Source organism: Rhynchophorus ferrugineus, unplaced genomic scaffold (genome assembly GCF_030347505.1).
Source record: "Rhynchophorus ferrugineus isolate W39M unplaced genomic scaffold, kcgeb_rfMv2 rfM3, whole genome shotgun sequence".
In the NCBI taxonomy this organism is placed as follows: Eukaryota; Metazoa; Arthropoda; class Insecta; order Coleoptera; family Curculionidae; genus Rhynchophorus; species Rhynchophorus ferrugineus.
This window is the reverse complement of record NW_027472582.1, coordinates 47,088,425-47,105,583: the sequence shown is the minus strand read 5'-3', so window position 1 is coordinate 47,105,583 and position 17,159 is coordinate 47,088,425. Positions and strand designations below refer to the sequence as shown.

The 17,159-nt window shown below is 29.9% G+C and overlaps 2 protein-coding genes across 3 annotated transcripts in view; one reads left to right on the top strand and one right to left on the bottom strand.

Annotated features, from left to right (window-relative positions):
• LOC143194417 (uncharacterized) overlaps positions 1-17,159 on the top strand; it is a 59,353-nt gene that overhangs the window by 28,103 nt on the left and 14,091 nt on the right. For both annotated transcript variants that reach the window (XM_076401197.1, XM_076401196.1), the window contains exons 4-8: positions 10,906-11,132; positions 11,195-11,361; positions 14,181-14,325; positions 14,380-14,530; positions 16,479-16,653. In XM_076401197.1, coding sequence (XP_076257312.1) covers positions 10,906-11,132; positions 11,195-11,361; positions 14,181-14,325; positions 14,380-14,530; positions 16,479-16,653 — 865 coding nt within the window. The remainder of the gene's footprint in view (positions 1-10,905; positions 11,133-11,194; positions 11,362-14,180; positions 14,326-14,379; positions 14,531-16,478; positions 16,654-17,159) is intronic.
• LOC143194423 (uncharacterized) overlaps positions 1-17,159 on the bottom strand; it is a 55,733-nt gene that overhangs the window by 35,844 nt on the left and 2,730 nt on the right. The window lies entirely within an intron of this gene.

Below are 17,159 nucleotides of genomic sequence, written 5' to 3'. Positions count from 1 at the left end.
AAATAATGTTAAAGAGTAACATTTTCGAGTAACTTCATAAAAATTTTTATGTTAGGTTAAATGGTTAAAAAAGTGTTAATTCGAATAGACGGTTTTTCACAGGGCATACAGGAATGGTTATGTTTTAAACCCATTGTTTGGATTTCTGATGAATTTATATGTAATAATATCTAATATCTAATATCCAATATCCCTAATACCATAAACAGATGGAAAAACCTCCGTAAATTATTATTAATTGTTTTCTTCGCGTTATAGTGTCTGTTGCATTTCTGCACCAAATCAACTACCAATTGTTTCAATGACGTTGGAAATGGAAATCTATTATTCGATATCTACTCTAAAACTCCCCATAATGATTCAATTACATTAAGGTCTGGCAATTGTGATGACCAAGGAAGATATTTGATAATATTCTGATGCTCCTCAAACTAAGACTGAGCCTTTTTGGCTGCGAATATCATTTTGGAATACGACAGCGCTTAGCAGAAATACAGTATTCCTCATTCCAACCAGTGGCGTGAACAAGAGGATCAGCTCAATATCACTATACTGACACCAAAATCATAGCGGACTGCCATATGATTAACTGTAGGAAACATGCAGTCAGGATAGTGGATTACTTTTGGGAGTCTCCATACATAAACTCGACAGTTTGTAGAAAACAATGTAAATGATGATTCAGTAGATTACACCACATTGTTCAAATCATCGAATGTCCAGGTTTTATAGTCTTTACACCACTTTTTTCTCACAGCTTAGCGTTTGCTTTCATTATACATAGTTTTAAAGCAATCGCAGCCTTTACACGAATGTTAGCTTTGAGGAACTTCCACCTTACTGTTTTTGTCGAAACAGTATTACTCAAGTTATTTTTGTGTACTGCTCTCAGTTTTACTTTGCCTAGTCACAATTTTTTATACTATTAGCCGTAGATATTGTCGGTACTCACAGAACTAGTGGGTTATGAGGAAATATATATATTCTATGTTTGTACAGAACAAAGCGCATAGTACATTGAAGTATAACCTACAGAACTTGACATGTAAATTGAGCAATACACATGGGCCTCGTTATTTACATGGAATTAGTATTGCCAACATGCAAGAATATGTACTATATTGCATGGTATTCATAATATTTTATCTCCTATACATAAACATATATCAAATTAAGCATTTCAACAGAATTTCTCTGTTAAAGTAGTGACTATTTTTTTAAAAATTGACATTTTCATAAATACAATTACACCACATGAATCGAGTGGAGGAAAAAGAAAGAAAAATTTGATCCATAAACTCTACAAGTGACAAAAAAGTAAAAGATAAAACTCATAATTCATCAGAAAAATACCTTCCTCTGGACCAAACTATCAACGAGGATACTATTTGAACGTATAGGTTTTGTGAGAGTATTTGTCCCAAGATATCGGAGTTGTAAATCATTATTTCATTGAGAAAACTAGAAAAGACTTTAAATTTCAATCCATAAAATCGAATGCAGAAATTGTTCCCAAATATAAAAGTAACGTTGACATAAACTTGACACTTCATTTAGGATTCTATTTTCAGTCAATCAGTTGGTCAATCATATTAATACTACCTTTTCGTTCTCAAAATTACACAATATATGATACAGTTTTGTTAAGAATAAAGATAGTCAAATGATATCTAGAAATTGTTCTGTCAGTAAGTACAGGGATACCCTGAAAGGCATCTCATAATGTGAAAATGTTGAACCTGTTCATTCTTTTATTATTCTTAAACGCTTCCGCTTGTCGTTCGTAGTAAGTAATTTGCTTTGTTTACTTTTACATTAATGTTCGTAAACCTCGGAGCTGAATGAGTACAAATTTTCTCTATAGATGAGAAAATATTATAATAAAAAATTACAGAAATATTTTACATTTTTGTGATTTTTAATTTACTTCTGTTATTTTGAAACCATACTTTCAAAACAACAAGACCTTTAAAGCCATCTTGGTTAACGCGGTGGTAAAGGCGACAGGTCCACTCACTATTGCGATATTCGCGTGTCCGAATCCTGCTGGGGCATGGTCGTAAATTTATGTTTGTGATCGTTTAATATTTGTGATCGTCCTAGATAAAAGTGCAAAATCCGACAAGGAAAGTATACCCAGTCAGACCAGCAACCAGGCTGGGTAAGACCGAATGTATCCTAGGATGATTTCTAAGTTGGTCACTCGTCAGTCGGTAGACTTAACGCCGATGACCGTGGTTCAGAGCCCACGTTAAACAGTAGGTTCAGACCAGATAAACCCTCGTTGGTAACAGGAGACATTAAAATATAAAAAATAATTTTAAAAAAACACTTAAACAAATTTATATATTTTAGAATTACACTATTCTTATCCTCCTGTTTTATTCGAGAGTTAACAGCAACATTTATTAATAAGACAATTTTTCAATAAAATTTAATATAATATATTAGTAATGAAGTAAGCTTGAAGTTCAATCAAGTAATTCTAATCTAATTTTTAATGTAAACCTAATTATTTAACGTTATACCTAGGAAGATATAGTTGTTAAGATGTGGTATTTCAAGTCATTAAATAAACTGGTTCTCTTAAAATACTACTTAGAAAAGATAATACGAAAGTAATTCTCGAATTTTATTAAGCATCGTGAAAATATTATGCTACAATTTGTTTATAATAACGATTTGAAAAAAATATGAAAGGAATCTGGGCAATTTATATTTCTCTTGCTGCTTCTTAACAATCTACTTTGTAGAGTTTTTATTCTTTTTTTAGTTCTTCTCCATTTAGCTTCTTTTGAAATTACTCTACCAACTAAAAAGGGCACAGCCATTTGTTAAAATGAAATATTAAATGACAGATAAATGTGAGATAACATTTTGAAAATTCATAAAACCCTTTTTAATTATTTAATAATTTATTATGCATTATTAATTGCATCATTAATATTAATGTAAAGATAAATTAGTTAGTTGTATATTAAATATAATTTCATTTTAAAGTACCGAGATGGAAAGTATTTTTTAAGTTTGATGCTTAAGCATAAAATTTACACAAGTTAATAAACGTAATTAACAACACAATTAACTAGTTTACTTTCTTTCATATAATTCATAATTTAAATATTTAATTAAGCTATTATTTAATTTCCAATATTTAATTATTCCATTTAATAATTTCCATAAATAATAAAACATTTATTTAAAATAATTAAATTTTAATCTAGTGTAATTGAAGTGTTTAATAGGTATACAAATAAGTTCATTGCATCATATCATAACAGAACCTTCAAGCATTAGTTATATCGTATCGGAATCCCGTCTGCCTTCTATTTCTATTCTATAATTTGAGTTTATATTAGCAAAATAAAGTGAACTAAAGTGTTCTGCTTCCTCATGTCCTACAAATAAATAAAAAATTAAAATCTTTCTTTCGCTGTTTTTAACAATTTAATTATTTATTAAATATAACTATGTATTATACACGTTACATTAATATTATTTTTAAAATGGGTTTTACACATATTTCAATTTCTTGGTTCAGGAACTCCTGCCCTTAACATTATTTAAAGAAGTTTATATTATATACATACAACATATTTTGGGTTATATTACTAATTTAATATAATGATTACACCGATATTAATTCAAAATACTTATTAAAGCTAATTAGATTTGATGAATATATTATATAAATGAGTAGATTTGGAGTTGACTTCGTATAATTAATAATTTCTAATGAAAAGACTGAGACTAATTTTTTTTTAAATAATATAATTTTCCTTAAATATATGATTTTCTTCTGATGATTTGATTTGACTTTTATTTTTGATACATGCGGAGTTCTAAATTTTAATAAAAAATTCAATCCAAATATGGAAAATATTTGTATTTTAATTAAAAGATATGTTAACCCAAAGCTAATACATAATTACTACCATCAAAGTATCTAAATCCCGGATATATCGAAAATATCGATATTTTTCAGAGGTCATTACACTTATTTAACACGTAATAAGAGCTTGAGTGTAGAGTAAGTGGAAATTAACAACCATTTTTCACGCAATATATAATGTATTCTAATCCTACGAATATACATATAATGACCGATAAACAATAATTGTGACACAAGACCATGTCACAAATCGATAAAAACCATGGTCAAATTGAAAGAGTTGTGTTTCAAATTGCTTTGAGTAAAAGAATACTTAACAGAATTGCTGGAATCGAAGCCAATTTTGAAAGTAAGGATTTGAAAGTGAAAACAATTCTACGAAAAAGATATAGAAAAATAGGGAAGCGCTCTGTTTCTATTTCTAATTACACTACTGAACGTATCACTCTTGGGGAATAGTAGCATATTGGAACAACTCGTACTTACCTGACTCGGCATGTTAACTTTACCTTGTTTTGTTATTGTTTAAAACAATCATATAAGTCACTCATTATTTGCTAATTATTCTTAATTTTAAAAGGATTAAGTTACCAATATTGTTATTTTCTTTATATAAGACATTTTTTATTTTATTTAAGGAATATTCGCTTTATATTTTATAAATAACAGGCTTTCCATGTTCAATATTTTACATCAAAATATTATGTTAATAATAGAACAAGAAACATGTTGAAGGAATTTAAAAAAACTACTTGAAATTCATCGATATGTATAAAGGAAGGAAGTAGAAAATATAATCAAACTTTTTATGATTTACATATTTGCTTACGTATAATAATATAACATGAAACTAGCTATGCCTAATGCATAATGTTGACTCCTGAATTTCCTATAAATCTTCATCTAAAATATAAAGACTAATTAATGATTAAATAAAACTATTTACCCCATCAAAAAAATATAACATCATTATGGTAAATTAATTACATGTCATTAATATAAAATTACATTATAAATCATTAAAAAAAAGATACTCTAAATTACATTCCGCCGGATTATCGGACATTGAATAAATTCTAAAAAAAGGCTGGCTAAAACGACTACCAAAATTATTTTTCAATTTGTCATATTTTTCAAATTTCAATGTGTCATAAAAATATGACAAATATGACTTTTCTTATTTTTCAATGAAGGGAATTACCTTTATTGATATTCTCCATAGTAAAAAACTTCAACATGTAAAAATAACCACCAATAAGGGTTTTTAGCTTCTTTCTAAAAAGATTACAATATCTTCGACCTAAAATATAAAGTAAATCTCATTAAACACAGTAATTATAGAAAAGAGTAACTTACCTATGTTATTCCTATGTCTTTAGACAGCAGATATATCACTGTGGTTTCAAGGTATTACTCCTTCATTTTTTCCAAGATGTGTCTGAAATTTGCTTGTTAGCAAGTCTATTCTTTACTTTATAATTTGAAAAGATACTAGCATAATATTCTCTTATAAGGACTGTGGCTCTTCCATGCATCTTGCACTTGTCAGGTTTTATTTTTTCATACTACTTAGCCGTTTTGTCTGAAATAATTTGAACACAGTTACGAAATATTTCACCCTCAAAATGATAATAAAAAAATTCCAAACCAAATATTTTCGGTTTCGGGACTGAATATATTTTCGGGTGATTTTGGATTATTTTGTAATCGTTACAGAATTGTAAATGTTTGAAATCTCTTCAGGAATCTACAAATAGAACACTAAAGTTGTATAAACATAAGAGTTTTATGACATTTTCTTACCAAAATCTTCAAACGAGTTGTATTTCAATATCATTCGCATTTTCTTCCTTCTTATAACTTTGTTTATTATGTTACCGGCCATACTTGCAATATTCTGATACTCTTTTAAAAACGCTTAGCCGGTACATATTATTTTAGCAATAAACATTGCTTTTTAGGAAAAGAACACTACATGTACTGTCGAAAAATCATTCACAAGATATTTTATTTTGGCATGCCATTGTGAAAAGTATGGTTATAAACCATAGAGTAATATATTATACTTGATGTTATAACCCAAAGAAGAAAACCGTCAAATGTCATTTTTAGAGATCGAAAATTTCCGAGAGGAACCGAACGCGCCACGAATTAATTTCAATCACCGCGAACGAAAAAATTTTTGCCGAATCTTCGCGCAAAGTCTCGCGCAGACCCCGAACGTTCGCTTCGTTCAAGTCTGTACTGACCATTAAATTTTGCATTACCAATAGAATTTTGATGAAAGAGAATCAACTGCATATATGTTAAGTGATAAAGTACTTTCGAAAGCTGTCAAGTTACAATGGAAGAATTGCTTTGTTCGGCTCAGGATTGAATGTCTTTAAGTTATGTTTGAGACTGATTTTTGTGTTAGAGGAATTATCATGAGGAGAACTATTATGGTTCCTTACGAATCATCTCAGAGGGTTACCATTGTAAACGATGCAAACGTACACACACAAACCTTCAAGCACCATATTCATCTCATGGGAATTCTTCTAGAACTGAAGCAAAATTGAATGATTTAAAAATTATTAGGCCTATAAATTTATTTAAGAAAGTTATTTTAAATTTGAATCTTTATTTTAAAAATTCACCACAATATAATTTACTCAAAGTATTGTCCATCGAAAATGAATCGTTAGCATCATTTTGAGATATCCACGAATCGACACATTTTTTTGCTATGTTCATAAAAAGTGAAGCGCTGCTCATACAGGTCATCACTCTTATGTCGTAACTAGTAATAATCAGAGAAGACAAGATCTAGAGAACACGCGGGTGGGGTAGCACTTCCCATTTTAATATTTGGAATTATGTTTTCAATAATTTTACGACACATGGTCGACCATTGTCATTTTGAAGAATAAGATTGTGTTTACTCGTATTCCGGTCGTATTTATATACCGTATTTATATAGCAATCCCCATACATTTCATTAGTTTTAAGTTGCTCGTGATATACTACACCAATCTGGTCCCACCAAATACAGAGCATAAAAATATCTTGGAGCTATGGAAATTCGGCTTTATCGTTGATATTAATGCATGACCATTGAATCCCATCTTTTTTTCGTTGTATATTACTGCAGTGGATCACCTTTAAATCATCAGTAACAAAACGATGCAAAAAACCTTTCCAATTATACCGTTAAAGCAGAATTTCACAATGACCAAGCGCCTTTCAATGTCAGTTTCAATTCAAACGGCACGAAATATCCAAGCTTTTATATGATTCCCATGCTTCTCAAGGGATAAGAAATGGTTTCTTGTGTTACTCCCAACAATTTTGCATATTTTTCTTCCATTTTACCGTCGAATAATGCCTTCAAATCCTCATCTTCAAATTATTTTTCCTGTCCAAAATTCTTTTTGTCATCGGTGTTAAAATCGCCTTTTTTATAATGACAGTTCCTCTCTAGCTCTCTGTCAGTATAAACTTCACACATCGTTCGTTGGCCTTCACTGAAACTTTTTTCTATAAAATGAACTAGATATTCGACGAAATGATACATAAACGTGAAGCCTGTGACGGATGCTTCAATATGAAGTCATCTGTTGTACATTATTTTTAATTACTTTATAGATTTGATAGCAACTGAATTGTTCGTCGGCATATTAATTTAGAAGAGCTATTTTAATGATTATACAATTAATGTAGATAAATAATGAACTATTTGCATTCACGGCAATAGTATTGACCCAACACTTCCAAAATGGAAAATATAACAAGGCAGACATATCTTAGTAATATAAGTAACCATTTTATTAAATTTCTATTATGCATGTTTCCCATCCAGCTTTTATAGCCGATGCGAGGGACTTCTCTACAAACTTCCGCCAACCCTTTAATACAGTTTAATATTTTTATCTATATTTGCAGAGATTACCCACTAAAAACAAATCCTCTTCTCTTCGAGCCCTGCCATCCTGAAATCACCATAAGCATTACTTCAGGATGACGGGATGTCCTTTCTCTTGTTTATTGTATCCGCGTCCCTCGCGACTATCTAACCGTCAAATCAGTTGTCGGTCTCCGTTCCTTCACATTTAATGCGCATGACGCCTCTGAACATCCTCACCATACTCTCTCTCTCTCTCTCTCTCTGCCCCTCACCCCCTCTAGTAGTTTTACTGTGTTTGACTCTTCAACCACACAGTTGCATTCTGAATTAGCTCTCACCCTTAGCACAGTCCATCTTGGACACACAAACAACGAATGCCTATTGGTATCCTCATGTTCGCAATACCAGCAGTTGCTATTCTCTGCCTTACCTATCCTGTACAGGTATTAGTCAAATACTTCGTATCCAGTAAGCGCTTAAGTAGTGAAGTAATCAAATGTGTCCTTATTGCCGATCCACTTTCTGATCCTCGATATGTGTTCCATTGCTCTCCTGTTAACCTCCCTGCCCTTTATATATACTTTATGTTTTCCTCTACTTGTAGTCTAATAGGAGGTAATCCCGCAAGCACTCTTACCACCTCCCCAGATACTATTCTATACACTGATACTCTTCTGACATTCGGTCTAGATACACTGGTAGATACTGTTCTTATATTCGGTTTTACCGAACCAAGCTGCGTAAAACCAAATGTCATCTAAAATAGACACTAAGTTGGTAACTCGCTAGCTATTGATTAGCTTAATCCCGAAGAGCAAGGTTTGACACCCACGTTAAATGAGTAAGTAACAGTAGTAGATGCCATGACATAACCCAAATCCATGTACATAAATATTTAAATATATTAAACAAGTTTAATAGAATATAATATACCTAATGTAATAAGAGGACTGTGAATTAATTTGAACAACATTCTATAACAAGCTTCATGCTCCTTTAACGCAATATAAATTTACTACAGAAAATGTATGAGAAGTTAACAAAAAATTTTAATATCAAATACAAAATATGAAAAATGATTCAATCGGATCCTGTAATCCCTACTGGTACCACTTCCGTTTGAAAAAAGATGTAGATTGAAGAAAGTTTGAAATAACCGGAAAACCGTGAAAGGTATATGATATTTATTTTACCATCAGTAGCTGGTAGTCCCACAAAATAATAGATTGAAGGAGAAACTTGTGAAATTGATAATAGAGGATGCCTAACAAACTAGTCTAATTCGTGATTCATTTGGGATTTAATGAATTTCTATTTTATGATTTTTTGATGATGAGCTTTGGACTTCTGTACGAACCATGGCGTCCTCAGTATTCGGCCGAAAAGCTTGTTTAAAAAATCGTTTCGTAGAGAAAAGCAAAGCTACTTTAAAGAAGACATTTCACCTATGAATAGTTACTGGAGTCTACTGGAGAACTTTGAAGAAAAATTCCTATATACACCAATCGCCAAATAATAATATAAATAAGTGAAATTTTTTAAAAATATTTTGTTTATAGTATTTGTATTACGATATTATAGACAATATAAACAATATTTATTATTTATTTATAACATATATTATGTATTCATATACATCCATATAAATTATTTTTAATACACTTTTTTAAATATATAAGTTTGATGATGTGATAAGCAATATCCATAAGTATATTATATTGGGATTGCGGTAGTAGATGTACTTATAATTACCAGTCATAATACGCCACAGAAAACTTCTCTATTATTGAATTGAATATTCCTTATTTTGGATCCATTGAATCTAAATATCTGGGAACAGTTGGTTCAACAACTGCCAAGCTGTTTTAACATTCCTTTAGGAATTTAGCATGGGTTTTCATTTAATTAATTAATTGAAAGTCTTATAATTCCTTTTTAAACGGTAAAAGGCCTCTTTGTCGTTGTCATTAAATTCGGCAATTTTAAATAGTTGATATTAAAATCGATAATTGAAATATAACGGTTCAGCATTACCATAAGGAGTAATTGAGAGTTTGATCAACTTCGGCAGCAGATTTCTTCAAATTAAATTAAAATATGTCGAAAATGCAATTGTGCACGTTCTATGATTAGCGCCTGTATACACCTAATAACTCAACATTATAAAATGTGAAATTGTTCTTTATATAGAGAAATGTCAAAACTTCGACAAGAAATGTCGAATTTAGCAGTTATTTACACGTATATTTGCATTTTCGCATTTTTACCAATAGATATCGCTAATCAAAATACATGAAACCACCTAATATATAACTACTGTTTATAAATATCTGTTTCTTAATTGGAAAACTAAATGATCGGTGGATATATTACGTATTTCAATTCAATTATTTGAAGTGATCATTATAAAAGACTTGCTATTTAAATTACACTTATTTTAAATTATAATTCTATGTGTGTTAGGCAATGCTCTTTCTTATTCGGATCTATAGTAATCCAATCCAATTAGTCATCCATCCAGAAAATGTAAATATTCTTCTGGAACTTGTTCAAGACCTCAAGAGGAACTGACTGACTGACTGACTGGACTTACTTTCAAAAGCTAAGTCTTAACGTTAATGTTTTCATTGTCAACACCTTTTCTTTATCACTAAAATGAAACAAATAGTTTTGGCGAAAACTGTAGTAAAATTCACTTCCTAAAGAAACATTATATTCGCAAAGTATTAGCATCAAAATATATCAACTAGGATGTTGTTGAATATATAAATAAAGTACTAAAAATATTTGATTATATTAAAAAGCAATTTCTCAATAACTAAAATCCCCTAAATTGAATAAATGGAAATCAGGCTAAGATTAAGTACAAATATTTGATCAAAATACATCAAATTTCATTAAGTTGTCAATTTTATGCAACGTGAGGATAGAGAGATGATAATATTAATTTTAAGAAATAGCTACCAAAAATATACATTTTAATAATTTAGAAAACTTCATAAAGAATAAATTAATAAAAAATATATTTTCGATAGACGACCTCCCGTTTTTTATCAATTTACTAAATATAAACTTGGTAATAAGAGCTCTTGTATACATAGTTAACCAATACATATTATTTTTTCAGACTCACCCTGGTCTTACCCAAAGCCTAGCGCAACCACCTGAAGCCAGTGCTTATAGGCAACCATATAATGTCCCATCTGATATATACAGCAATACCACCCCCAAACAAAATATGTGGGAATCATCAAATTCGCCATATTTACCCAAACCTCAGGAAGATCACAATCCACAGACATCGCTGCAAGTGACAAGTAGCGCCAAGGTCGATCAGGATAATGCTAAGTCTAGGTAAGATTATCTAAACCCAAACTCGAAAAGAGTGGAGCTTAACGAAAGCTCAATCATTTCAGGGGTGTGACCAAAACATATCACGCTATTAAAGATATAATTTCTGGAAAATTCAAAGGGAAAGAAGACGGTAAGGGTGAAAAGACTAGTCTTAACAATTCTATGCAAGAGCTGAGGAGAGCTCCAGGTCTTGACGAAGAAAACAAAACCAAAACCCAGAATCTACAAGGTAAAGTGTCAGTATTTCAAATTTAGTTAGTAGTAAGTTTGATTTGAAAGCTTTAAGCTTATCTTATATAAAATGTTACAGCAAACCTTTTTAATTCAAATATTTTAGTAACATATTTTGAATTGAAACTTTTTCAATGTTTTAATTAATTTTAGAACTATGTAAATTTATTACATTTATTTACTGCCGTTTTATATTTTACGTTTATATTGTGTATTACAGCAGTTTTATTACTTTTTTATAGTATAAGTTAATTCAATATTGATAAAATATAATGTACGCAAAAGTAAAATATTTATTAAATTATGTTTAACTAAATTTAAAAATTGACTAAACTTTTGCACAATATTTACTTGTTTTAAAATGTGCAGCAACCAAATGTAGAAATCAAATGTGAAATGATTTTGTTATGTCATTGTGTTAGAAATGTATGCTTAAAAATTAACTATCTATCAACTATAGCTGCTCTGAAAGGTAAACGATTTCAATTATTATCATTTTTAAATAACTACTCATGTATCCAGTACATAAATTACACTTTGAAGTTTTGAGGTGCTGGTTAAAGCTTTTATAATATGGAGCCAATTTTTTGTCATAAGGTATTAATAATTATTGAGCAGAAATGCCAAGAAATGGTTTCTAATATTTGTCAAAGATCTTCTACATAAGTTAACAGCACTAAATGTGTAATAACTCTAGAACAGACTATATATGTATATTAATAGTAAACATATTTGAGAAACTATAAGTAATATAGTATTTCATCACCAAGGAAAATATTGCATGGTTATTCATAAAGTCGCTGCTCTCACTACACCTACTCACAAGCTATTATTTCAGTCACTTTTACATTCCTTAATCCGTATTAATAATATGGAATATTTAAATAATTTTAATTTTTTTCTTTAAATTTTTGATATAAATACCAATAGGCCTAATTTAATACAATTTGACGGCACATATTTTAAATTATTATAATTTCAATTTATTTATCACACTTTAATTCCGACTTAAGTTATACTTGTCACAAAAATGTTAAACATCAGTATGAATTCATCAGCAAAAATAATCGCCTGCCCTGTATAGAATAAAATGAATCCTCAATCTTTATTAAACTGTATGTATTATTCTTACCAAAAAAGTATTACAAAAAATGTCTCTATCAATAATAAATACATGCAATAGAAATACTAAGACTAGGTAATTAAAAGCAATTATTTTCGATTTTTGCCCATACAATAAGCATCTAGCATCTAAATTGTAAGTTCAAACAGTTCATTGTAATTTGCACCAGAATTGTCACCTTTTAAACAATGGGATCCTTTGCATATTAAGTACACAATAATCAAAAACTACTAATATTAATTTCTACTTTCATGTTCAATTTCAAATTTTACGTATCCCAAGAGTGGAAAATACTAGTGATGCACTATTAGCATTCATATACAATATCTAAAACATTAATAACATCAGGTAAAAATAATTTTACCAAAAAAATTCAACTGTCTCCAAAAAATATATAAGCAACTCACTAAAAAATAAAACACAATCAAACTTAGATTTTTAACACAAAAAAACGTATGTAATAACCGTTTTAATAACTAAATAAAAATCATTTTGAAATCGGTACCATGCCCAAACAATTATATTAAATTAACTAGAAGAAAGTCGTTGTCCCCGCCGGGGAACACTGAACGCTCTAACCATTACACCATAAAAGCAGCTGCCAAATATATTTCTACGACATCTCGTGTGATATCATTAGTGCTTAAAAATCAAACTGAATGGCTTTTAAATTGAATGATTCCTGATTTTCAGTCAGATTATTTCTGCAATAATATAATAACATTATACACAAATATCTTATTATTTTAGATAAAATAATATGTGAAAACTTTGTGCATGCCTTTGAAATTTGAGGGTTTCCTTCGATTTCCCCGAATTTCGACATCAGATCCTGACTTAGTTCCAATGGGACTACCCTGGAAGTGCAAGTTCGTTTGAATGAAAAAAGAATTTTGAAAATCGGTCCATAATTGACGCGGAAATCGGTGAACATACATGAAATAAAATATGCAGCCGAACATAGAACCTCCTCCTTATTTGAAGTCTGTTAAAAATATTATTCATCGTAACATTAAAATGACAATAGATAATAATTAATTAGAATTTACTCCTGGTCCCAATATATTCATAATTATATAAACTTAAAATAATTTGTGTAATAGTACACAAGATCCTGTAAAGTTTTGAAAACCCTATCTAGAATACAGTATATCTATAATCAAATACCTCTACTTTCTAGCCTCCAAAAATATTATATACAGAATAATCCGGAGTATATCAAAAAGAAAAATGTGCTCCCAAAAATTGGTAGGTGTATTAGAAAAGCAATTACATTTTAGGGTTATTTAAGATACGATAAAAATATCGTTTAATTAAATTAAACAAAAAAGTATTAAGTTTTAAGGATTGTCACTATTGTTAATATTTTTATTAACAACTATTATGTGGAAATAGTAATTTTTACTTACACTCTATAATTCGCCAATACAAGCATCAATTAATTATTGAATGTATGCATATTTCTATGGCACACTTTTGCCTTTTTAAAAACCGCATTTACAGAAAAATACGCGGAAGAAACAAATTAAAATGTATCATTAACTCATTAATAGTTTAAACAGAGCGAATTAAAATTGCGTAGGAATGAAATATTGTTCTAAATAATGTATGATCAGACTCTATTGATTCTGAACTTAAACTTTTACAACTATAAATTATAAAAACATTTCATTAATTGTTTTTATTAATTCCAGATTATAACCAAAACCCAAACCAACACCAATATAATCAACATATACTACAACAGCAGATGATAATGCAACAAACTCAACAACAATCACAGCAATTACCACCTAAGCCTAGATCACCTCATCAGTACTCGCAGTTAATGCAAGCACGGTACCCAATTACTATTATTAATTTAATATATATTTCTATAGCATTTTGTCATAGATCACAGGAAATGCTGGCTACGCGATATGAAGAACAAATGAATTATCAGGGTTATGGTAATGGTGCCGTAATGAGAACATCGAATAGAGGGATGCAAGATCAACAAAATAATATTGACCAAAGATTTCGGCAGGTTCCAAATAATAGGCCAGTAAGTTTTTTTTTTCAACTTGCGTTTCCTACTTCAATAACAAATAATTTTTCAAATGTATAAACCCTAAAATGATTTCTATTATGAATGTTATTTTACTGGAGCATTATACGACCCCACAGTTTTACGTGGGTTGCTATTTATATTGTGTTCCTTGATAATATTAAGTATTTTTTACCCATCTAATGCTTCAAATTGGTTTCAATTTTCTAATGTTCTGTTCTTGAGAACAAAGCTTCAGAAAAAATTGTGAATAATTTTCGAGCGATAATTTTTTTGCTATTTTCATTTTCATTTTGCGATCAAATTACTTCGACTTTTGGCGATAAAACCCAATCCTTGGCTCTCGTAAAATGTTGGAATAACGAATTTAATCGTGGTCGCATTTTATGAAAGTCGTGAAGGTCATCCAAAATCAGTTGTTATGTGAAAAAAAATTGATGTTGTGCGCAAAATTACAAGATTGACATGGACTTACAAACATCAATGAGATATTGCATGAACATTTAGTTGTGAAGAAGATTTGTTCACGCTAAATCCCTCATTATTTGACAAGAGCTTAAAAGATTGCTCGTGTCAATTGGTGCAAAGAGATGGTCAAGAAAATTGACACATCATTAAAAGCTTTTTATAATATCTATAAGCGACGAATCTTGAACTATGCGTATGAGATCAAAAAAAAAACATTAATCTACTCTATGGATATTCCAAGCCGAGCCAAATCCGACAAAAGAGCTTCGTGCGCGAATTACTCCAAAGCAAGCTATCATCCGTTTCTTCCAAATAACTGGAAATGTGGCAACCATCTCGTCAGAGCGGTGTAGAACGGTCAATTCTGAATTATACACAAATATTTGTTAACCGGAATAGCTTCGCGAAATACGAGAAAATACGAGAAAAGAAGCGGTAACGAAGGTTCATTCCATATCGTACGGACTCTCACACGTCAGTTGAAAAATTCACCTCTAAAAGTTGAATTGCGAAGTCATCCTCCATATAACCCTGATTTGGCACCAAATAACTCTTTTATTCCTACATATCAAGAATAAATTGCGTGGCCTACGATTTCGACACCTCAAGAAACCGTTGATTTGTTTAAAAACCATATTTTAGAGGTCCTGCAAAAGTGTATTAGTCATCATGGGGAATAATTCGAAAAACAATAAAGCCATTTTCGTTAATAAAACATTGTATTTTCATTATTAAGCTCAAAATATAAATATAGAGATCCTCATAACATTTATAAGCTTACATTTAATTAAGAAGATGAATTAACTTTCATTATTTGGTATTGTTTTTCCTGATACTAGCCATTTTATATTCCATCCAAAATATCGAATTTACCACAGACGTCTATAAGGAAAGCTTTCGCTCTTTATTTGGCAAACATATCCAAAATAATGCAATTTGCATCTTTGGATATATTCTTCGACTCTATATTATTGTGGTGTCTTAATTAAATAATTAATTTTTAACAGGATATCCAAAGGAAACACACACATTTTCTTAGCAATTACAAATTTTGCAAACATCCACTTTAATTTTGATTGTGCATTTTCCTTTTTCCACGTGCACCTCCTGCTTTTTGACCTAAACATCCAGGCTCTGAATTGCTATCAGTCCATAGACAATGATCTAAGCCTATTACCAATAAGCATATAAACTTAGATTTAATATGACAGTTTGCATCGTTCTGGCTTGTTAAATACATATAAATATGTATTGAATTGAGAATATATGTAACTTTTAAAACATATTTTTTGAACATGTAAATAGTAATGTAAAAAATACTGATTATAAAACGTATTATACGGATGCTTCCAATGAATAGTTTAAGTATGGATTAAATATTACATAAGAATATTTTCCTGGACATTTTTACACCATCATATTTGTTCATTTTGTCGCCACAATTGTTCTGTTCTAATAATATGAATTATTTTTGCAGATGCCAATTGGCAATGAAATACCAAAAGATAGACATGCAGCACTAGCTGCTTTTGAGAGACGCAGTGCTCAACAACTCGAACGTGATAATTTGAGAAGAAGCAGTTTTGAAGCAAGAAGAACAGCATCACATCCGCAGCTCCTTCTTGATGACGATATTCGTGGAAATAATATGGGTACAGTATAGAATCTTAACATTAAATTCATTCCATTTAGACGTTTTTATTACTTATTAAATATATTTGTTTCATTTTTGGTCACATTTATATATAATTTATATCATTAAATATATATATATGAATAATTAAATAAGCTGTCTCTCTACGGTATTCAATTTTATTACACCATCAATAAAACCTATTAATTTTCTAGAATTTTCTAATAGCCTTATTTTATTTCCCTAATTTTAGTAACATTAATATAGTCAGTTATTAATTCATTAAATTTAGATTTATTATAGCAATAAATTTTAATATAGCCTGAAATAAAATTCGCTTTATCAAAATAATATATAAGCATTTTACAACCATAATATCGTATATTAGACGTATGAAATAGTTAACATTATTTGCAGCTGAAGGTATTGTTCTATTTTGACTTTTTCAGTTACTGAAAAAACATTTTGGCCATGTAAAATTGATTTTTAACGACCACATTAGTTTAAGTGAAGCAGAATTTCTTT